The sequence below is a fragment of the Lycorma delicatula genome, chromosome 9 (genome assembly GCF_047948215.1).
Source record: "Lycorma delicatula isolate Av1 chromosome 9, ASM4794821v1, whole genome shotgun sequence".
Lineage (NCBI taxonomy): Eukaryota > Metazoa > Arthropoda > Insecta > Hemiptera > Fulgoridae > Lycorma > Lycorma delicatula.
Genome location: NC_134463.1, coordinates 61192419 through 61218039, shown reverse-complemented (window position 1 = coordinate 61218039; position 25621 = coordinate 61192419). Strand labels below are relative to the sequence as shown.

The 25621-nt window shown below is 29.5% G+C and overlaps 1 protein-coding gene across 1 annotated transcript in view; it reads left to right on the top strand.

The window, feature by feature from the left end:
• The window catches only part of LOC142330091 (uncharacterized), a 579867-nt gene that overhangs the window by 262524 nt on the left and 291722 nt on the right, over window positions 1-25621 (top strand). Inside the window, exon 3 of the mRNA XM_075375149.1 lies at window positions 24742-24865. Within this exon, the coding sequence (XP_075231264.1) occupies window positions 24742-24865 (124 nt within the window). The remainder of the gene's footprint in view (window positions 1-24741; window positions 24866-25621) is intronic.

The window sequence follows — 25621 nt, the reverse complement described above, 5'->3', positions numbered from 1 at the left end:
ATTATCATAATACATCGCTAAGAGTTTTAGTTCATCTACTTTACCATGATTAGCTGAACCTGACAAAAGAACTTGAAAACGTTTTGAAGATTCTTGGAACGCCGTCTAGCTGCCTACGCACGTGTTTGGATTGCGATTAGCAAGTGCTGTATCTCTGGCTTGCGGGAAATTCCCATTAATCAGTTATTTTTATTAGTATTGTCAGAGTGAGCGCGGCGTTCACACATCGAATAACGGCGTTACTCTTGCAGGGTCGGGCGTTACAGATTGTCGGACGACAATTTCCTCTTAGCCCCCCGCTCCGCTTTGTGCATGACCCATTACCTAAAATCGATGTGGAGACAAATAATTACAATTTACTTTATGTAATTACGCACAAATTGTAGTACAAATACTAGGATTGTGCTTATACAATATTAATTATATTTTATAAAAGTTTTTACTTGTTAAATAAATTAATTTTAAATATTGGAAATAGAAAAATTGTGAGGTTCATTATTTCTATTATATATATATTTTTTAAATTTGTTTAATTAAGTCGAAAGAGAAGGTAGCGAAGTAACTTCCAGTGCTACACCTACTTCAGGATAAGAACAAACAGTCTGTGTATATACACACATATAAGTGTATATACAGTATATATAATAATATGGCATATATATGTAAACGGAGAGGCAAGTGAGGTTAATTACGCCGTCACTAATTTTCAAGTTCGGTTCTTAATTTGCAGTGCACATCTCATTAGTGACAACCTCTCGACATTAAGTTTTCTCATTCCTTCGTTCCATCTTTTTTCTTCGTCTGTTTTAGCCTACATCTTAAGTTTATTCAGTGTTTGTGAATCACAGGCCATTGAATTTCTCTCCCCAATTCATCCCCTTTTAATTTAACACGAATTCCATGCGTTTCCCAACATCATCAAACTGAATTTTGTTTCTGGATTTGAATTTTGTTACCGAGAAATCTAATAGAGAAGGGGTGTCGAGGAATGGAAAAAGCGTTTCTCGTCTTTTCATTTTGCTTGCTGCTGCCGCTTTAAATTTCTGAAATGAATTCTGTATCTCCTTCCTTTCTACCTCTTTTCACTCGAACAATTCTCCCTTTTTTCTCCTAAATCCCCTCTTCTTTCATCTATACCCGTTCTTTTTCTATCCATTTATTCATTCATTCATGTCTGATCATTTTACTAATTACTGTTCTCAATATCCTCTTTTGCTTTTTTTTAACTATGCTTTTCAATTTCGATTATAAATAATTAAATTTCAGACAGGATCTCTTTTTATAAAAAGGAAAAAATATATATCAAATAAACGTTCCTCTAAAACTGATTTAATTTAATTCCTGTTATTCAATTATATTTACAGCAAAATTGATTAACTTTTATAATGAACTGAAGTTGAAATTTTTATGTTATCTCTTTCCTTCTTTTTCTTCTTTTTTTTTAATGTGTGCTTGATGAATAATAGAATTCTGTAGGTTCATTAAAACGCTATGAGTTAATTCTTTTTGAATGATTAAGCTATCTTTATTTAAATGATATTACGCTTTACTTCGGTTATTCGTTTTAAATTAAACAATTTTTATTTTATTTTATTATTATTACTTTTTTTTTTAGTATTGTATGTAATGCATAATATATCTCTTTCTAGACCATCCAATCAATAAGTATGTTTTCATGCAATTCGGGTATGGTTCTTGTTTCATCTTACCATTTTGCTGTAGAATATGGAATGATATAGGGTTTTTAACTGACTTTTCGAAGAAAAGTAGGTATTACTTCGGTAGCATGGTATAAGTGGGAAATGAAAATGAATCTTCTTTACGTTTTGAAGTATGAGGAGTACGAAAATTCCATTCACTTAAAATTGGGGTTTCCTTGTGTCTGTGTATGTGTGCGCGCGTGTGTGTGTGTGTGATGAGAGAGAGAGAGAGCGAAGACTATGTATAAATGTTTGTGGCTCGAAAATCTTAAAAACTTCTTGATCAATTTCAACGAAATTTAGATGTGCTGTATTAGTATATCTGATCTGCATGTGAAAATTTGATGAAGATTGGTGAGTAGTTCTTGAGTTATGCTCAATTTAAGGTCAAAAGTTAGAACCGTGGTTCATTATGATGCTGCAAGTTGGGACGATGACGTTTCTTTATCTGCGGTATCTCTCTCTTTTTCTGTTTAGCTTTAGTATAAACTGTAAGGTATTATTACTTCAGACGATGAATGAGGATGATATGTTTGAATGCAAATGAAGTGCAGTCTTATACAGTCTCAGGTCGACTGTTCCTGAAATTTGTGGTTAATTAAAACCCATTTAACCACCTGCGGTATCTATTGTCAGATATTAAACAAAATTAAAAAAAAAAAAAATTAAATTATTTAAACACATATTAACGAAAAGTCGGTCGGTCTTCTTGCGCAAGAATTTTTTTCAGACTTCTTATCGCAATTTTTTCACTTCACTTTATTTGTAAAATGATAAACTGTATTTAAAAAAATTGTTAAAATCTTGTTTCACTTTTATTTTCCAATTCTGTCCATTACGATTTTCTTGTTGCTTCAGTTTTCTTAACTAAAGCGAGTATTTCGTCTTTGAATCATTAAACTCTCTCTCTCTCTCTCTCTCTCTGCGTGTGCGCGCGCTAGACAATTTGATTCCGTAGAATTCTTAACTAATCCGACTTTTTTTTTTGAAGATTTAATCCAACCAGGGTTAGAACTCGGGAGAGAAATTTCATGGCAGAATCTTGTAAAGAAGGTTGGCTATTTAATTCATTTATTTAATTTAGCCTAGTAGTAGAGCGAAGTGTAAAAGACAAATATTAAAACCCTTTTATCAATGAAAAGTCTCGTAAGACTTTCCCAAACGAACGTTCTTATAATTACTGTTCTCTTAATTAATAATTCATTTCTAACGGTTATTACATCTAAATAAATCTAAGTTATTATCTCTTAAATTATTATTTCTAAAGTTGTTACGCTACATACACTAAGTTAATATAATTTATTTATCTCGAGTTTTGGCAGTTTATTGGCATAATATATATATATATGTTTTTTTTTTTTTGTAAGATTTCATAAGAAAGCTACCTATTGTAACGGGTACCATGATTCAAGTTCCGGAAAATTTCGACATATCTTCGCGTCTCACATCTCCCAGACCCAAAAACCACCATCAGTTCAAAAGTTTATATATATATATATATATATATATGTGTTTGTTTTTTTTCACTTTCTTGTGGACACGATAACTGCCGTAATTTTGTGCCAATCATTTTCAAATTGACACATACAATATAACGACCGGAAATCTCGGTCGAGTTCGTTAATGGGCAAAATCGGACCATGAGGGTGGAAATGGGGTGCTTTTTCGAAAAAAAATAAAATATCGCTATAACTTTTTTATTAAGAAAATTGTCGAATTCGTTTAAAGTTCCTACTATTCTTTTTATAAGGGCTTAAAACTAATCTAAGTAAAGTTTTTTGATATCACCAACCATTAGCCCAGGGGATGGAAAAAATGTGGTTTCGAAGAAAATAATACCCATACCTCCCTTAATAGGCACAGTATCGAATCGGTTTAAAGTGGTCGTTAGTTTTTTAATCATTACCTAAAACTTTTGTCTGTAACAATTTTTCATATGACCAACCCTTACAACAAGGGATTACCAAAATGTTGCTGGAACTTTAAGAAGATGGGGCTTGTCGTATGCTAAACATGTGAAACTGTTTTTACATGCAACCATTGTCGTATTGATTAAATTTGACATTTTTTTTTTGACTTTAACGAGGAAATCTTTGGATCCCCTACTTAGCATCGGTGAAATCTACCTCAGCCTTCCGGCGTGCCGAAAGGGAATTTTTTTCATTATTAAAAAGTTGGTTTTTCCGTTATTTTGGGATTTTACACTTGATTTATAAAACTGGCATTTATATATTTTATGCTTATTATTAAACGTTACATTAGTGCGTTTGAACAAATGATGTAGCTTACACCGTTATTGCGTAATGAGTTTGAAAATATTTTAATTTTGGCGACCATTTTGAAGTGAACCCGAGCCGATCGCCGCAATTCGTGTATTATTGTAATCCTCTTAACGATGTTTAATCCGAATCCGAAATCAAAATCGGAAACAAAAAGTGTTCACACACACACATACACACACAATACACAATACATATTGGAATCAATAACGAACTGTTCGTTCATTGAACCTAAATAACAGATATTTTAAACATATCAGATTTTAAATAACAGATTTTAAAATTTAATAATTATATTAAGATGAAACGTTTAGTATAAAACAAAAAAACGAATTGAGGATCGGATAAATCCAGTCGAATCACTGGTGACAGAATAAAATGCCCTGTGCAGTAACGTTATGAATAATCCGAATACCTGATTCCTGGAGGAATAGCTTGTTCTACATTAGAAGGGGGGATTCGCCTCCTCCCGGTTGCGGCATACACGGAAGTTGTACCCACTTGATTTATTTTAGTGCATGTTAGTTATCAAAACCAGCCAATTCTGAACTTTTTGTCCGCTCTATTTTTTATACGTTTATTTGAATTCTGAAGTGTCCGTATCAGAGATTAATTATTTAATTTATCATTGGTTTGTTTGCGTGCATGTTTTTAATAAAAAATTAATTATATTCGTGGTTTAATCTGATACTTATGATTTACCGTGAAAATGATGCCGTTTTATCTTCTGGGCACTATAACTATCCGAGAAGTATTGCACTCATTCCGATAGAACTTTGTATTATTCAGTGTTTATAGAGGTTCACTCTTAAATTATACTAAATGTTAATTGCAGTATTAGTATATTTATATATATATATGATTCTAAATTGCACAGCAATCTTCAGAAAATCATATAAACATAGATTAGAAAACTGTTCATTAGAGAGTTTCGGTTCGCCAAATATTTAGCCCTGCTTTCTCTTCCCTCTGTGAAATTAAACCGTACTAAAATTCTTCAGGTACTAATGGAGGGGTAAATTTGGATTTCCTTATGGTTTTTGATCTAAGAAATTAAATAAAAATGGTCCCAGACCTCTATCTCACTTAGGTTTAAAGAAAAACGGGGTAAGACACGAAAACGTTTTGTCGACAAATATGCTTGTTTAGGTTTGGAATAAAATAACTTTATAATTTACCAATAAACAAATAAAAATGTCTGATTAACGTTTTAGAGAATTTAATTCTGAGAAAGAAAATTGATGTAAATAACTTCTATTAAAATTAAACACAGATTTGAAAAGTTGAACTTAATCAGAAACAAATCATACAAATTAGATCAGAAAACTGATACTTTTTTAAACAAACAACGTATAGACAATGCAACATTTTTTAAATATATTTGAAAGACATCTTTCTGAAACGTATTAACATTTTTTTATCTTTTTATAGGTTGATAATAACAGCTGATCATTAATTACTTATACTGTCTAGCATTTGAATATTTATTTGAGTGGTGTTTGTGCTGTTATTGTTTTCTCAGTCATTCACATTGGATACCACAAATTTGTTGTTATTTGGAAACACCATTTATGTGAAGTTAAAATTTGTAAATGTATATAAAAAGTATTAAATCTCTTTTTGGTTTTATTTTTCAAGAATCATAAAATTTTGTAGTAGCTTGATTATTAGGGGATTTTATTAATTATTTTTTATCGCGTGTTACGGTGGTATATATCTTCTTTTTCCCGTTTAGCCTCCGGTAATTACCTTTCAGATAATACTTCAGAGGATGATATGTATGAATGTAAATAAAGTATAGTCTTGTACAGTCTCAGTTCGACCATTCTTGATAATTGAAAACCCAATCACCAAAGAACATCGGTATCCACGATCTAGTATTCAAATCCGTCTAAAAATAACTGAATTTACTAGGACTTGAACGCTGGAACTCTCGACTTCCAAATCAGCTGATTATGGAAGACGCGTCCACCACTATAACCAGGCCGGTGGGTTGGGGTTTATTTATTTAGCCAGAGTTTATTTACGTATGTTTTTTGCTTATCGCAAAATAATATCAGCAGAAATACCTATTGAAAATTTGAAAAAAATCATCCTTATACGCTGAAATGAAATTTTTATATTGTTTCAACCTATCGAATTGAAATAGGTGTTTTGTTTTTTAAAATTTAGAATATAAATGTATACCTGAATCTCAATTTGACCCTCAAATAACATTGGACCTCCAATATATTTTTTTTCTAAGTAAGATGTTACAAGACGGAGAACTGGTTTTGATTATCACGAAAATAATAGGTAAATAAAAAAATAAAAAAAATTGAAAATAAATTTTTTATTAAAATACAATGAAATATTTTGCATAAATAAGTAGTTCTGATACTAATATTTGATTCTATATTTTTGTAAATATATCTTTTTCAAATAGTCAATTGATTTTTATTGCTGACGCACATGACAGCAACATCTGAATGAAGTCAAAAAGTTGGCGATGAGCAAAATTTTATATAAGTTTGCGTGTTGGTTATCCGGTGTGTTTTAACAAGTAACCCGATAAATTACGTAGAATATTTTAAAAAAGGATTGATTTTTTTTTAATTGGTTCAATAAATTATGTAAAATAATTTTTAATGTTGTGTTGTCATCTGGTGATAAAAAATTAAGTCATGTATTTTACTATTATTAATAATTTTTCAACTTTATTTATCAGGATAGGTTTAAATTTATGATTGCCGGCAAAGTTTAGTTACATCCTAACAAGCTCTTCTATTCTTACTTCCTTGTAAGAAGTAAAGGAAATATTGTGATCGCGAAAAATTTCGGTTTTCAGATTTCAACGGAAATATCCATTTTAACCATCCCTGAATCTATTTTGACTAGTTTCGGCGTGACGTTTATACGTATGTATGTAACTCAAAAACGATTAGCCGTAGGATGTTGAAATTTTGGATTTAGGACTGTTATAACATCTAGTTGTGCACCTTTCCTTTTGATTGCCGACTGGACCAAAAGTGTCCAAAAAAGCCCAAAATTCAAAAAAACTGGTTTTTGGACTTTTTTTTTAACTGCAGTAATAACCCTTCATTAAGAGCATTTCAACGGTATATCGTAAGTGGTACTTATTTTCATTGGTTCCAGAATTATAGCCAGGTAACATTTTAATTAATGAAATATTTGGATCTTACATCTTACAATATTTGGGAAGTAACATCGGTTTGAAACCGACTGACTTCATCACCTTTTTTTTTAATTTTTTTTTTTAAATTAAATATATTGATTTATTAATAATTATTAACTTGTGATTTAAAAAAAAATTACAATAAATAATTATTCAATAATAACAATAAAAAAATAAATAAAAATATCAGAAGTTGAAATAAAATTTGATATACTTTTCATTTAAAAAAAAATGAGTTATGCAATTTAACTCATAATTTAGAAAGAAAGCTAATTTAACTGCTAATTTAGAAAGAAAGTGTGGGTCTACATCAAATTTTTTGATTTCAGCTTATAAATGTGGAATATTCAATTAATTTATATTATACCTTTACGCTGATTACATTTGAACATTGATAACGATATATAAAAGGCGGTAGTCGTAACTTTTAAGTAATGGATACCGGTGGAGGTATTTATGTACTTGTATTAATTTATTTATTTGGCTTCATATATCCTGTCATTCAGTCCGACGTTAAATAGCTGCGCTCTTGTTACCAACACGCGTGAAATTAGTATCAATATGTTACTAAATGAAACATAAAAAATAATTATCATTTTTTATTTTGGTTTTCAAAGTTTTATTTAAAATGTTTGTGGTAAAAATCTTTAAGTTTGTTTAATTCATTTTTATTTTGTTGAATGATTTTTAGTACGTGTAGTTAAGGTTTATTTTTTCTGTAGTTCTTGTGTAGAATTGTTCAGTAAGTCACGAACCGGCATGGATCGTGTTGTGTTATGTTAAGTGTATGTGTGTTAGTGTCTGTGTATGTTATGTCGGTAACCTCTGAGGTTGTGTCTGTTACATGAAAGAGTGATTCGGCCCAAATGTCAGGAACGGTCATGACTCCGTGTCTTTTTCTTCTTCTTCCATCGACTGCTTTACTGCTGCTGCGTCAGTGTTGCCTCAAGCAACAGATGTTCGATGTTTTAACATAAATAGTATATCTATATAGAAATACTATGTTCTTGAACTTGGACGTCGAATCACTTCTTCGGTTATTTATGTTACTATATATTTTTCTTTCTAGTTGAAATTATCTTCCTAATTAAAATTAGTTATAAAAAATCGCAACTTATTGACGGATAATTTTAAACCCGGTTAATCTTTTGTTGTTTTTTTTTATTCCGGTTTCATTATTAGTTAGTAAACTTTCCGTTTCATTAAATTTTACTTATTTAATTTTCAAAACCTGCTCTTTTTAATCCGTCGGTTGTATAACTTAGATTTTGTTTACAGTTTGAAATCTGAGATTCAGTACTTATTATCTCCTAGTCTGATCTCTGTTCTATCTCGCCAGCAGATATCATTGAACTCTGATCCTGCGTTGTGTTATATATTTTTATAAATAATTATTTCAAATATTCAATTGATTTTTTTTTGCTTAGATTCAAGACAGACCTGTATGAACATCTGAACGTAGACAAAAAAGTTGATTTTTTTTTTTTTTTTTTTTTTTTTTTAAAAAAAAAAAACCGGCAAAATTTTAAATACGTTTGCGTGTAGATCATTTAATGTGAGTTTTAATAAATAACCCGATAAATATTCGAAAATTTTAAACTCTGGCCGAAAATAAAAAAATTAAGATATGACCAAATACTGAGTCATATTGTCATTTTTTTCCCCCGAAAATTTCATAGAATCGTCTTCATCATTTACTTATATTCTTTGATATTCATTAACGGTGTTCACACATGAAAACATGTTTTGATATTATTTTTTGTTGTAATTTGTCTATCTTTATTTGTTTATATCTCAGATTTATTTATTCTTTGCTAAAGATATTATTTTTTACGTGATAAAGTATTAAATGGAAAAAACTTTTGATGTGAATAAAATCATATCCGACTCTTCTATTTTATTTCAACTTTTTTATCGAGATCTTCAAGACCGCTTTGTTCAAAAAATGCATTAAACCCTAATAAATTTTTTTCCTACATATATATGTATGCATATATGTAGCAGAAAGTAATCTATTTTCCATTTTATCTTGGGAAAAGTTTAATATAAAATTTATTTGGTTGTTTGGTAGGTGAATGTAAAATTGTATATTTTACTAGTATTTTATAAGAAAATGTGTAATTCTGTATTACAGATGATTTATGAAAACGTAATAATGTACGTAAACCTATGAAATGTATTAGAAAGAATTAATATCAAGTAAACATTTGGATTTGGTATAACAAGGAGGAACTATGCGAAGAAAGCTATTGTAAAATATATTTATGTAGAAGGGGAAGAGGAAGATGAAGGACGTAGGATAGGGACATTGATTGTTAATAAGGAAGAAAGAAGTTATGAATAGTTAAAGAAGGATGAGTGGTGGGTAGCCAGCTGTCAGCTGTCTTGACAAAAGATAGGACAGGGTAGTTAAACAAAGGTTTAACCGACAGTTATCGGCTATTTGTGTCCTTAGATACTAATACAAGTATTTTTGAAAGTTCTACGTATCATTAATCGTGTAAAATTACTGCTAAGTTTTTAACTCTAAAACTTTGATTTTACCGATTTTCTTGTTCTATATGACGGAATGAAATATTCTTCTTTATTTTCGTTATTTTCCCACCTCCAGTGATAATATGGCTTGAACAGTTTGTAATTCTCTTGGATGTTCCTAAATGAGGTTTTTTTTTACGAACTCTTACCTATACGCTGTGGGCAACAAAATATTTATTTGCCATCTTAGTTCCGAAAAAAAGTGTTTATAAAAAAAACTCTAAGCATGATAAGTGATAGAGTTATGCAATTATAAATATATCCACAATCACTTTTGTTCATGTATATTACCATTGGTGTTTAAAAAAGAAGAAATCTTCAGTCGAAAGTATTCTTAATAATGATTGGGTGATTCCAAGTGACCGGTTTCGAACGGCAACCAATTAAAACAGACTCTAAAGGAATAGCAGACGCCTATACTTACACTTTTTCCTTATACCATCTACATTTTTAACGTAATGGGTGTAGGCAGACCTGTTAATTTATACTTCTTTGGATTCCCGTCGAACGGAACTGAACGCAAGGATAGCGGGAGTATATGTATCTCTCTACTAATCGCAGAACCCGGATAAAGTCTCTTGCTGCCGTGTCTTTCTTTTATCGGGCGGGTAATTATTTATTTAGTGACGGTATATTAATGGACTGAATTATTTACTGCGTTCCGATCCTTTCGGCCGGTGAACATTTTGACCGGAACTGACCGCGGGAGACTAGCAACTTACGAGCTTCGTTCTCCCGGCGTGATTCCACTTCAGTCTGTTCCATGAAGTCCTTTCGATACTAGATAGAGCCGTCCAGCCTAGTAGGAATGCGCCTTTCGGTGGCCCTAGTGTTTGGAGGATGCAATGACATCCCATTTCCGGAGGAAGTCGCATGTGCTGGCGGTGTCATGATTTTAAGAATTAGGGAATGATGGTGGGTGGTTGGTAAAATAAAGTTAGGGAACTTTCTTTACTTGAGCTTCGTTCATTAGTATATCTCGGTTGGACTCGGTCGGGTCGGATTCAAGTCCGTGTTGGCGGGCCGATCTTCATTCTTCTTTCTTCTTTAGCCTGCTATTCTGTAAACCGACTGTAAATGATTTACAGACTGTAAACATGTTATTGTCCCTGTTATTTTTATTTTGTTTCGCTTACAAAACAAAAGGGGTTACGATTAGTTGATTTTAATGGTAGGTGTTAGTATTTCTTATGTTGTTAACTGTTGTTTTGGTTAGTTTAATTTTTCGTTTAGTGTTTATTGAAGTTTTAAGTTATTGTTAGTTAGGGTTATTTGTTAGTTTTTTTTTTGTAATTTATTTAGATTGTATTATGTTTTATGCTTATGACCGTCCGCACTTCTTGTCTGTTGTTTGTGATCTATTAGGTTTTATGTTTAAATTTTTTTGTAGATTTTTTATGTTGTTTACCCTTGTTTTGGTTAGTTTAATTTTGCGTTTAGTGTTTTGTTATAAGTTTATTATAGTTTTATGACTATCCTTCGACACTTCTTGTTTCTCCTATGTGATTTATTAAGTTTCAGTTTTGTTTATTAGAGTTAATAGGTTTGTTTTACTAGGGTAGTTTTATTTTTATTTTTTTTTGTGTTCTTGAGAAATTATTTTGGTTGGTATTTATTGTTTTTTATTCGGTTAGTGTTTTGTATTATGGATTGTATAGTTTTTATTTGTATGTTCAGTTTATTTAGTGTTGTTTATTATTTTATGGTAAGTTGGATGCCTCAGTTGTGTACTGAACTCATCCCTAATACCGTGTATGGTAGTGGTTGTATCACCTCAGTCGGGTGGTTCTGTTTAGGGCCTGATAAAATTATTTATGATTGTAGGTTCTGAGCTAGACGCGGTATATCGATGTGAGTGTCGCTTGTGGCATTCCCATCAATGGCATCTCTGCAGCGGCCAGATGAGATATGTCTTGAGGCATGAAGATGACCTCCAGTTAGGTACGGAGGGGGTGGCGTAACGGTTGGACCCTTCACATGTCTTCCCCTCCGGGTCAAGGTGTCCCATGACCCTGAAAAGAGCGACGCGGGGAAATGTGCATGCCTTTTCTTTCTTCCGTCGGGTGACTGCTGGCTTTTTTCTTCCACAATCTTCGCTGCCCTTCTGCAGTCTTCTTCATCTTATTACATTAGGAAAGTAGGATGGTTGGGTTCTTACATTTCATAAAAATATTCGCGTTCGTGAAGAGGGGATGAGGCGATCGCCTTATTTTTTATTTTCAATTTTTCATTTATACTCCTACGATTCCAATCACACTTAATGTAATTAGGAGAGGATAACTTCCGATGGGCCGATCGAAGATTGTTTCTTTCTTGTACCTGTACAATAATCGGTGTATCCCAGGTCACGTGTGTTGCAGCATCATTCCTTTTTGCTACGCTTCCAATTGAAATCATCGAATATCATGATTCTTATCAGTTCTCTTATTAATTAAAATTAAAACAAGTGATCGTCTTTTCTTGAGAAATATTGTGTAACATTATTAAAAATTACACATCGTGGTATATTTACTAATAAATTCATTAGTTTTTACTGCACTGCACTACTTTATTAAATATGTATTATCTCCGTAATTAATTCGGGATAAAGGCCTTTATTGTACGATAAACTTTACTGGGAATAGGAACTTGCAAATAATTACGGTATTTTTTTGGTTTTCAGTCTAAAATTCAAATGGATTTTTGGTTTATTTATTACAGTTTTATAATCCAAATTGCTTATATTAGTAAAAATTTGTTTAACAAATAAAATTTTACTAGTGTTTAATGGATTTATTACTCTATTTTTTTTCAAGTATTCTATCTAGCAATAACAGTATAAAATAATTAAATAGAAATATATATTATTAACGTTTTCATAAATATGCACCAGTGTGTAGGATGCATGCAACTTACCCATAAACTGCAAGATAATGATTTGAACTTATGTGTATGTTATTTAATTTGAAATTACGTAACGTGCATTTATGTTGCTGTAATTATATAACCGATGCTATTATTATGATGGAAGTATTATGTAACAACGTAAAGCGTTTGAAATACTCAACTACCGCTCGACTCGAAACTAGTATACGTATATTTATTAGCAAATGATGTTCAGTTAATTTAATTAAAACTTCTCCGTTATTTTGAAAAGTTACGATGCAGTATTTTTATTTGACATTAAAAAAAAATATATATATTTAATGTATCAGATGATACGTATTATTTTAACGGTAAAAATAAAACGAGCTTCTGTACATTTAATAATGAATTACTTTTGTGGTAAATATAATTGCGTCGTAAGTTAGAAATAATATATTAAGTTTTGCTTATTTACTAATACGTTTATAGATCTTGAGAAAAATTATGGACCTTCTGTAAATGAGTTACGTAAAGTTATTTCAGTCACTAAACTATAATTTAGTAGAACAGCATCTGTTTTCATTTTTAACTACTGTGCAGTTCGTTGTTTATTTTATTGACTCTATCGTGGAGGAGTTAAGTTTGTGTAATACTGTCATTATTAATAGTGTTGTAAAGTTATTTTATTTTTTTAATTTCTTTTTTTAGAATATACGTATTACATGTATACATTAATTGCGGTATGTCCCGTTGATTTATGCAGTAGTTGTTAGTCTTACATAATCTTACTTGATTTTTTACGATTGAATGTAATAAAAATCTAATATACTTTTTAAACTCATTTCTTTTCGTTTTCTCATTTAAAATTGGAATTTCATTTAAACATATATTTTGAGGTTCTTGGCTCATAAATAACCAAAGTAAAGAAGTATTGAAAATCGTAATCGAAAATTTAGTTATAAATATTTGCAACGAAACTATTTGTAGAAGTTATAATTTTATCTCGAGTTGTCAGTGTAGTTACAGAGGGTTACAACGTAATTGCCTTTCCAGTTGGTCTGTCGACATATCGGAGCCTTGTAGTTGGATAATAAATTTTAACGTTATTTTTATTTTTTCACTTCTATATCCCGGTCAAGATTTGTTGATCGGTTTTAATTAACTATATACATCTTGACCTTGAGAACCTAATATACACCGCTACTATTGTTCGACAAAAAATAGAAGAGACTTGGATTAGGCAGTGCTACTAATCACCCATTAACATTAAACTCTACTTGAATGCTTTTATTTCTTTTACTTTAGTTTTAATATTCCAAATAAAAATCTGTATTTATATTACAAATATTACTCGCTATGAAAATAATAAAATAATCTTTATTCCAACAGATGAAAAAAAAAAAACATTATTTATAGTTATAAATTCTTAAAACGTAACTTAATAGACTTATAACTAAAGAATAATATAAAATATTTTTTCTCTTAATGTAATATCTACAAAGAACTTTTTATTACTAAAAATATACGAAAAAAACTAAAAATTAGGATACTTAATTATTACGTGTGTACATACTGGTAAATCTTTTAATTAATTGCATTAGACCGATTATGATTATTGTTATTATTACATCTAAAAAACAAATGGAATAATCTATATACTGTACTCTAATATGTAACGCACAGGAAAATCATATTACTGCTTTATTTGACTGTTATTATTTAATTTTAGTTGTTATTTATTTTAATTAATAATATAACTATATTAATTTGTATGTATGTTAATGAAGTGCCATGATTATAATGGTTTTAGGCGATCTGACATATAAATCTCAAGTCAGCTGTAAATTATGCGACGGTGGCAAAAAAAAAATTAATAAGCATTTCATGTCAGATTTAATAAAGATTGTGATGATTGAAGTAGTTTCCCTATGCCTTCTTTACTGAGCTAGTGTACGGCAGGGTATCAGCTTGCCCAAACGTACCGAAATGTATCCGGCAAGTAAAACATTCATTCTTTTCACCACAAGGATTGGCTGTGTAGTGACCATTAATTTCGGAGAAATAACTATGTACCTCAAGTGTTTTACCAGAGGGACAGCCACAAGAAAGACTGGTATACGCCTTTCTGCTGTAATTTATTTAATTTATATAACATTTAATTATTTTTATATGCAAAATACTAAAAGATTACTCATTCTTTTAAGTAATGTTGTTTTTCTTACAAAAAAGAAATTGATCAGTTAGAATGCTATAACTCTACTTAAGGAATTTATATTGGTGTATTGTTTTATTAAGAAATTACTCTTATTAGTACGATTTTAGTTACGCGAATGATAGAGTAAGGTATCGGGTAGTTACTTTGTTCGTTGTCAATCAGTACTGCGTAATCCATCACTTCACGAATCGGCGATACTGCTATATATCGGCCTTCCATACAGTAAACTGCACCATATATATAATGGAGGCTTATCGTACATCTCAGTCGCATAGTCATAAAAGTCATTTATATTGTTACCTCTTATCAATATTTACTTAACAGAGTGAATAAACATTTAAATTTCTAAAATGATTTACGGCCAATTATACAGTTTTATTAATACGGTATACTTGTCTTGGGAAAACCATGTTTCTTCATCATTTAGAGAAACTTGACGATTACTTACATTGATTTCTTAAAATTAAGCTTTGTGATAAATTATTTAGTTTTCGACGCTTCAAATAATTTTGTTTTTACTGTCGTGAAAATCCGAAATCAATTAATTAAATTACTCTTACTTGAAATTAATGACTTTGTATATAGTGAATAGTCCAATAACGGTTTAGACGAACATTTGTATATTTCTTAATCATGTTTAATTAACTTTTGTTTCTGTAGGATTTATTTTTTTTTTTTTTGTTGTTACTGCTATTGCATTATTTTATTTATTCATTCAAGATTAATTTTACGATTTCTCACTTTGATTGATAATCAAGGCTTTCATAGTTACAATTATTTTTTTTGATGCTTAGAATATGTTTTTCTTATTTTTATGAGGTGTAGAATTTGTTTATCGATTAGTTTTATTCTGTAATATCGATATTAACTTTTTTCGGTTTTGTAAATTTTTTATAAGTTAGAAAAATACGCACAGCAAATGTTTTAATATCATTTGAAAGATTTTATTTTAATTAGTTACAATCAAATGTTGTCAGCTATTGTATATTTTTAGTGGAGAATTTCATTGACAGTAAATGAAGATAAATCCCGTAGGTGTAATATACTATATTTTCTTATCTTTTAATGAAACTAGAAAATATTGATTTGAATTGTTTTGTATAACGCAGAATGTAGGTAATTGTTTTTTTTATTTTGTTTAAAAAATGCTTTAATAATAGATTTAAATAATATTCATTACTACGATTTTTTAGTCATAAAGAAAAAATCTTTTGTAGTGCTAAATTGCTTGTGACCTATTTATCCTGCAACACTTCAATTTAAAAAATCATCTCACGATACCCATTTTAATTAAATGTAATTGTTAAAATCTCTAAATGAAGTTAAAATCAGACAGTGTTATTGTGAAATATTAAGCTGGGAGCTGTATAAGACAATAGTTTGGCAATATTGCTCTACGGCTGTGAAACGTGGACACTCGGAAAATGGATGCAGAAACCCTAAAAACAAAAGAATACCTAGTATCGAGAAAGGTTTACGGACCGAACAAAACATTGCAACAGGTGATTGGAGACAGAAAAAAAACCCTAGGGTAGAAGAAATGGTAATTAGTAATTTTAAATTGAAGTGATTACAATAGTTAGGACATGTGCATCAATTTAACAATGACAGATTGACTAAGATGATCTATTCAGCTAATCTGTTTGGACAAAGATCCATAGGCAGACCAAGATAGTTCAGACTTAGAAGTTCTATAAGTGGAGAATTGAAAAAAAGGTCCTAAATAAAAGCAACTCAAAGCAGTCCATTTTGATTTAAAGCAACATTTAGATTTTGGACTTATCTAATGAGGGCAGTAATAAGCCCTCATTGAGAGCTTTTCAACGATATAAGTGGTACTTATTTTCATTGGTTCCAGAGTTATAGCTAAATAAAATTTTAATTAATGAAATATTTGGATCTTACAAGGGGAGGTAGATCGGTTGGAAACCCACTTCATCTCCTTTTTTTTAACTTGTTTTTTTAATTTAAATATATTGATTTATTAATAATTATTAACCTCCGATTGTAAAAACGTTTTACAATAAATAACACTTCAGTAACAATAAAAAATAAAATAAATAAATATGGAAAAATATCAGAAGTTATTAATGAAATAAAATTTTATGTACTTTTTATTTTTTTTAAATGTGCATATGTGATTTAATTGGCATACAAGGAAGTCGTGTGATGTCCACATCAGATTTTTTATTATGACTAAAAGAATGAAAAAAGAAAACAATCAACATCCGATCTATTTGGAATAGTCGTTCAAATTGTAAGATTGCTATTTAATATTTATATACCTATCCTTTCAACTTAATCTATAAAATCATGTTATGAGGTTTCCCAAAGCGAAAAGTAACTACATATATTTTAAATAAATAATTTCAATTCCATTAAAAAATCTAATCAATATTTATTAATAACTATTTGCATAAATTAAACAACTCCTGGTTGTGTTCGTTTACAACCACGTCATATTATTGATCCTACTTTTATTTCATTTTTAAGCACTTAAGTATTTTTGCGTTTGTAAGACGCAGTTTTCCTATTTTCATAAAATGTGGAAGATAAATCTGTTTGCGTTTAAAATGAACTATATATTTGGTTATAACTATTCAAAAAAAAAGTTAACTTTTAAATTTGAATGGGAAATATTAAATTCCCGTTTGAAATCTTTCATTTTTAATGCGACCTACTCCTAATATCTCATACCATTTGCAAATTACTTATCAGCGGCTACGCGTTAGATAATTAATAATTTTTTATCCCACTTTTAGATTTATCGTTTGTCTCTATGACTTTTCTGTTGTATAAATTAATACTGCAAATACGTAGGTTTTTGATAATTTATTTTTTTTATAGTTTCCCCTCAGGCGCTACATTTATAATAAATTTTAGATATGTACGAGTATATATATATATATATTTATATGTAATGGAAGTACGTTCTCAATGATCTTTAACCAATGGTGTCTGGTATCCGTGGAAACTGTATTTACTATATTTCTAATATATTAACATTTTTTGTCGGATTGATGTAACGTTGCACAATTTTTTTATTTACAGTCGACAGTTCTTTTTCTTTTTATTAGGTTTTTAAATATATTAATTGAAACTCATTTTTTTAAAAATTCAATAGAAAATCAATTCTTCTAAAATGAATCAACTGTTCATTGAACTACTGGATTTAAGTACATATAATTTACAAAGAATAAATTCATAAATTTATTTATTACTTTTAAATATTTGTAAGTTTAAAAGGATTTTTGCTGGTAAATTTGCTTGCGTAACTCGTTTTTAACTTTTTTTTTTTTTTCATAAAATTGTAAATAAATTTTTATAAATAGTATTAGTGGGTTTTTAAACGTTTTATGTTGAGGTTACCTTCTAACCTTCTTTTAGTTTTCTTGAATAGAAACTTGTACGGTAGTAGTGTGAGAAAACATTATTAGTATTTGTAAGGATGCGGTGTAAATACAAGCGAGCGAGTAAAAGCCTTGGCAAAGATAAACTTTACCCCGAGGGCAACCAAAATCCTACTCCCGCGACCTAAATCTTGTTTACATCACCCAAAACCGTTATTATTACATACTTACCTACACACTCACATATTTCTTAACCCTCGATCAGAATGTAAACATTTTGAAAGGATGGTGTGTGTATATAAAAATAAATATATATATACTACTACTACTTATGGTCTTAGTTGTAGTGCTTTAACTACTGTCGATGTTAAAGGGCCCGTCGCTTCTTATGGTGTGTTATGTCGATCTGTTTATATAACCGACCTTCTACGTTATAACCAGTCATCATTATTCAATCTGTTTAAAGAGATGCGCACACGCACAAAAAATAAAATACGTAGGTTTACTCGTATCACAGACCAGACAAGTCTCGACCGTTTGAAAACATAAATATACTCCTCTTGTCTGTAGGAGTATATCTATCCACTTACTACTGTACCTGCTGTCAACATAATAAATCCGGGCAGTCAATCATAATTGATATTTTAACATGTTATGATGCTTTTATGTACGTTATTTGTTATTCATTCCTTACAATATTTTCTTTTCTGTTAACGTTTTGTATGGTAACTGGGTATTATACTTTATTGAAATGTTTATACGTATGTATACTAATATTAACAGGTTTTATGAAAGGTTTATTACTTTAATTTAACCTTTTTATATCTTTGCCGAAGAGTTTGAAGTTTAATAACTTGCTTCGTAATAACGATACAAAATCATGGTCGGTCTTGTTTTATTTCTTAATCGGGTTTTTTTTTGCTGACATTTAGATAAAATTTTGTTAAAACAATAGGAAGAAAAACTTAAGAGAAAGAGTATATTTTCAATAAAATTTGATTTTACAACAGTGTGAAACGCACAGTAGAAATCTAAAACTATCTATCATTTTGCTTATTAATCTTTGCTCGTGTGATTTAGGCGTTACGGGATCAACATTTTTTTTTTATTTGTATATTTTAGTTTACTAGTTATCTAGATGGATATTTTGAATCAAGATTGGTTATTTTTAACTTGGCAAAAATAAAATCAGTTCTTATAAGAAAATAAAAATGTGAGAAAATATTCCACTCCAGATTGGGTGATGTATATAACATTTTTTTTTTTTTTAATATCATTTCGTTTCTATTGTAGTAATGGTTCGGTTACTTTTAATTGCTGATATATATTACAGTATGGATGATTTTTTTTTCACCTTATCAAAAAGATCAACCCAAGTTTTAACTTTTCTGTCTACATAGTCCTATAGCAGAGCTATAGCTCTAGAAGGGAAAGTATTGTATTGTGTAATTTGGGCATATGTGGTTTCCACCGGATCTTGATGTTTTGACACATAAGGAACCCAAAAAACTGGGTAGTAATATTCCGGTTATTAATTTACATGTGTTCGATGACGGATCCAAAAAATCCAAAGAAAATTGGATTTTGAACATTTTCTTAACTGAAAAGCCCTCATTGAGAGCTTTTCAACGACATAAGTGGTACTTATTTTCATTGGTTCCAGAGTTATAGCCAGATAAAATTTTAATTAACGAAATATTTGGATCTTACAAGGGGAAGACGGCACATCGGTTCGAATCAGACTTCATCTCCTTTTTTTTAATTTTTTTTTTTTAATTTAAGTGTGTTGCTTAACTAATAATTATTAATCTCTAATTGTAAAAATAAAAATTGCTATAAATAATAATTCAATTATAATAACGAAAAATTAAAAAAAAATATGAAAAAATGTCGGAAGTTATTAATGAAATAGAATTTTGTGTATTTTTCATTTAAAAAAAAAAAATAATGAGTATATGTAATTTAATAGGCGTACAAGATGTGGTGTACACATCAGATTTTTTAACTAGAGCATAATATGCCGCTTTTTCTGTTTAGCCTCCCTAACCACCGTAAGGTATTATTTAAGAGGATGAATGAGGATAATATGTATGATTATGATTGAAGTGTAGTTGCGTACAGTCTCAGTCTCAGGTCGACCATTCCTGAGATGTGTGTTTAATTGAATGAAACGCAACCACCAAAGAACACCGGTATCCACGATCTCGTATTCAAATCCGTATAAAGCCTTAGAACTCTCGATTTCAAAATATGTTAACGAAGTTATGTACAACAAAAAGTGATGCATAAACTGTAGAAACAGTTTGTTACATTACTTTTAACGGCTTCATCGTTGTTTTTTTCTTCAATGCACACGCATACACATTAATGTATTAAAATAAAGTGCTGTATGTTAATCAATTAGAATTTTACTATTTTTTATTATATTTTAATTTATCATACAAACTGATTAGAATTAAGACATTTCTGGATTTCCGTTGTTTTCTGAAGAATTTCAATAGAACCAATATTTTTGAAAATTATCATATTATTTGTTATTGATGTTATTAATATTTAATATATTTAAAAGTAGTATACTTTCTGTTTCATTTATTCTGTAATTACTTACTCAAAAGTATATACAAAAAAAAAAATTAATTAAAAACGGAATAAAATAAAGTTTAAATAGACGTATCAAATTTCTATTTGTTTTTTTTAATATATTAAAAATACTAAACGAAATAGAAATTTAAATAATTTTTTATCGAAATATTTACAAAATATTAATTATCCTTGATGCTACTTTTGAAGAAAATGTTTTATTATTTATTAACTCGAATGGAATTTTATAGAAAAAAATAAAGGTAAAAGAATTATGTCTAGAAATTCTTCTACTGATAAGCTATATACATAATTAATTATTTATTATCGAAAGACTGAAAACGTTGGGAGAGACTAATATTTTTATATATCGATTTTTCCTCTTTGTATAGTAAACCACTTTCTGTTTATAAAGAAACTAATATATTGCAGTAGTATTTTTTTTCCAGATTTTCTTTAAAATGTGTATTATAGATATATAAGTAAATTTAGTTTAATATATTTAAACTTAAGTATTTAAAATTATAGTATCCATATTTTTTTTTACATTCTGTTTCGGTTTGAAATGAAACATTTTGTTTTAATTTTATTTTCAAGTTATAAAAACACGTAAGTGTGTATATAGAAACAACGGTGTGAATGCTTGCGGGTTACTAGCGTTTGTAATAGAGAAAAGAATAGTGATTAATTTTCCGTGTATATAAAAAGAAACTAAAACAAACCAACAAACAAACAAATAATAGCTAGAATTTAATTTGTATGTAAAGAGTAAATAATAATACATTCAGGTATACAAATATGAATACGTTATATATAATGTTACGTATCGGTGCAGAAAATTGTCGGTTATTTTGGTAGTTCAGAATTATTGATAATAATTTGTAATTGAAAGATATGTATCTTTAAATTGAATTATTATGACGGCCTTCCTGGCTACTGTTTCATAATTATTTTAATGGAATAGATGATCTTATCGAAATTGTATTATTGTTTGTCCTTCCTATCTTTTTTTCACAAGTAAGGGATTAATTTGTTTCCTTTTTTCTTTCCTATAAATATTTACGTGTTTTATTTATTAACAAACAATGTAAGTTCTATATTTTATCTTTCTTTATCTTAGAATCTTATTCAAATTTGTTTAATAATCATTGATTTTAAGTATTGAAACATTTTATTTTTTACTGTAGATAAATGTAAATTTGAAATATGTGTTGAATAAAATGATAAGCCTATATTTACCCTAGAAGCAAGACACCCGCTTATTAGGGCTTTTTATTCGTGATAGAGTACCCTAACAATTTCATGAACAGAAATGTATACGGTAAATCATAGAAATACCAAAGATGCTGTAATTAATTTTTAATTCGGATCAAGATGGTGTTCAGCCAAGACTCATAAAAAGGGATAAATTTATCATTCACGAAACGAGACAAAAAACCATTCAAGATCTTTTTAAGTAATGGGTGCCCATTTTAAGTAGAAATGCCTTAGAAAATCGGGATGTCTTTACCCGGGATGGAGGCAGGTATTCATGATTTATAATTTTGTATTTAGCATTGGAAACGAGACAAAAAACCATTCAAGATCTTTTTTAGGTAATGGGTGCCCATTTTAAGTAGAAATGCCTTAGAAAATCGGGATGTCTTTACCCGGGATGGAGGCAGGTATTCATGATTTATAATTTTGTATTTAGCAAGCCAAATATTTACCCTATAAAAAATTGCTTTTCTTCCAGTTAATAAAAGAACAAGCTCAGCTTTCTCTAACGATATTTTTTAGTTATATTTTGTGGCATTTGGAAGCATAAAACTTTATGATCTCTTTAGGAGTTATTTATGATTGTTTTTTTTCTAATCGGCCTACTAGCGACCGCGCTATCATCTTTTCTTTGCCTTTTTTACCATATTTTCTCATTTTTCGGGGTGGATCCTTTTCCTTTTTCTGGAGCTGTTTCATCCTTAATCCACAATAATCTTTGCGTTATAAATTATTTTTCTATACTAATTTTATCCAAATAATAATTTTCCTTTTTATTCTTAGATTTTGAGGTTCCTCGTTTATCTCCTTTATCTATCCTGACTCACGAAGAGGAAGACACCCACCTTATGACGATCCCGGTCGCCACACCATCCCCTCCGTTCCGTTCCTAGCCCTGACCACCTTTATCAGAGGTCGTCTTTTAGACCCTCTGAACTTGATAACACAACGCAACCATCAGTTTTTCTCTGTCCGGATGGCACCGATGCAAATGCCTCGGCAAAAATTTCCATCAGTATATTTACACGTCCTATTATTGCCTTCGTATGGCCTCTCCCAACCACGACCACCTATCATAACTTACAACCCTCAACTATCAAATAAAACGATTCATGGAAGCGCGATCTTCACACAAAAATTCTTCCTATATCTAATTTTAAATAAACTATGCACTAAAATCATTTCTTGATGGATTGTTTAAACACCAAAAATACAATTCTCATACCAACAAAAACAAAGTATTGATCACAAAAACGACAATTTTGTCCTTCAATTCAATTTACTCAAGTCCTCTTGATTAAAAATCAAGAAACAGATTCACAAATATAATAACCTTCTAATGAAAATATATATCCTATTTTTCTCTGCTCTGTTCCGTTTTCGGGTGCGAGGTCAATGCCTACACCCTCCCGCATCACAGCTCCATCATAACGGAGTTCTCCACACGTCCATTCTCATCCTAACAGCAAATATCTAAGCTAACCAGAGCTCGGTGCGAAAACGCCTAGCTTGACGAAAAAAGCACCCGGGCGGGCCCCTAGCCACCCGGGTTGCTATTCTGTCCATTCTATACCAGCATCAGACCTCCTCAGCCAACCTCCACGGGACTCTGAATTTAAGGAAGCCAGCAGTTATGTTCCATTCCAATCCTGTTGGTTATTATTTTCCATAGTTTATCGAACATTTAGTTATTTAGTCTTTCTGAATTCATTTGCGTCCAACGAATCTTTTTATAATTGTGGTTTCCAATCCTGTTGGGTTTTATAGATTTTTTTTATTTTCGTATTTACTCTTTGTTATTTATTAATAAAATTATTTATTGAGTAAACTTTTACAATTTAATAATCTGTATAAAAATATTACGTTGAAGCTGCTTGTAATTTTTTTTTAATTAGTGGGAAATGCTGTTTGCTATTTATTTAAATTTCCATGTAGTATTATTTTTTAAATTATTTTCATACATTCGTGTACAAGAAACGTGTGAATTCCGATTGTATTAAATCACATGGTTGTTTAAAAGTATCTTTTGAATCTCCCTTAAAAAAAAAATGTATGTATATATTTATTACATAAAGTTATTTGTTATTAACATTAGATGAACTATTCGTACGTACTTAATAGAATCTGATAAAGTTTTATTTTAGCATTCTTCGAATTTTTTCTCATTTATTATGGTAAAGGTCAGAAAATAATTTTTATACAAAAAAGTGTAGATTTTGATAAACAGTATTTTTTATTACACGATTTATTGAAAAAGTAATTCTTTTTTTTTGAGAAATTTTTTTGTCGTTATAAAAAGAGTATTAATTAGTTTTTAAAAATACATTAAGTTGCAATTAAAATTTCTTAGAGTGAGTTTTCATATATAAATTTTTATTAATCATGTAAATCTATGTTAGTTTAGTTTTTAATCAAATTCTACATCATTTATTTTTTGTTTTTATTGAAGTTGTTATTTTTATGTAATTTTTTTAATTTACATATTTTGGTCAGTTTTTATCGTTTGAATTCGTAAATATATAACCAGTTAAACAAGTCTTACAGATTATATTTTAGTTTTTTATTCGATAAATTTTATTAAAAAAAAAAAAAATTATAATCTTTTTTCCTTTATTCAGCGGTTTTGTTAAAAAGTTCGATTTTTTTCTTCAGGAGTTAACATTTTTTTTTCTTTTCCATGGAAAAAAAAAGTAGTTTTGTACTACATTAAAAATATACTATTAGTATTATCAGATCCTTTTTTATTAATATATATATTGATATAGTCTTGTTCTTTTTTTTATTTTTATTTAATTTTTTGTTTCAGCCCCAGCAATACGGCGTTAAGTTCTTTGGACCAAGTTAAAGCTTATCTTCAAACTCAAGGTACATGTAAATGTGGTCTTGAGTGTCCTTTGAACTGTGATGTTGTCTTCAACTTTGACCCAAAGGTAAATGCGAACTTGATTATATTTCTGTAATTTTTTATCGTAATATTATTTTGTATAAAAGTCTCTTCTATATTAAATCTCTCTCTCTCTCTCTGTGTGTGCGCGCGCGTGCGCGCAATTTTAAATTATGAATATCAAAAGGAATCTTTTATTACAAACTATATTATCTCTGTGACTGAATGTTTCAGCAGAGTTTTATTTAATTTAATATAATGACTTAAGATTTTTTGTCACTGCTCAAATTCGATATATTTTATCGAATAATACTATGTAGAGGAAAACTACTTTTATAGTTTTGAAACATTTAAATTTTTCTGTCTTATAATTTGAATTAAACTGCCCTGCGAATATTGAGAAAATTATTATTAAGGCAGACCAAAACCATTTTGAAATCGTGCGGATTTTATAGGTTTTTATTAAATTTATATATATATATATATATATATATATATATATATATTACAATGAAGGGCTATCGTAAATATGATATACATCGTATATCCACTCCTGAGAAATCAAACGCTTTGCATGTTTCTATTGTCCAGAAACAAATGATTGAGGATTTTACTTAAACCAATATTCGAATAATCCTTAACGGTCTTCCCCGTTATTTTGGACTGCCATTTTAAAAAAATATTGGCTCAATCCGTTATATTTTTTTACCAGTATTTTCTTTTTGCATTCAAATAGTGTCTAAATTTTTCAATCTGATGTTTTTTTGGTGTTTTTCGATTAGTCTTAATCGAAAAAGATAAG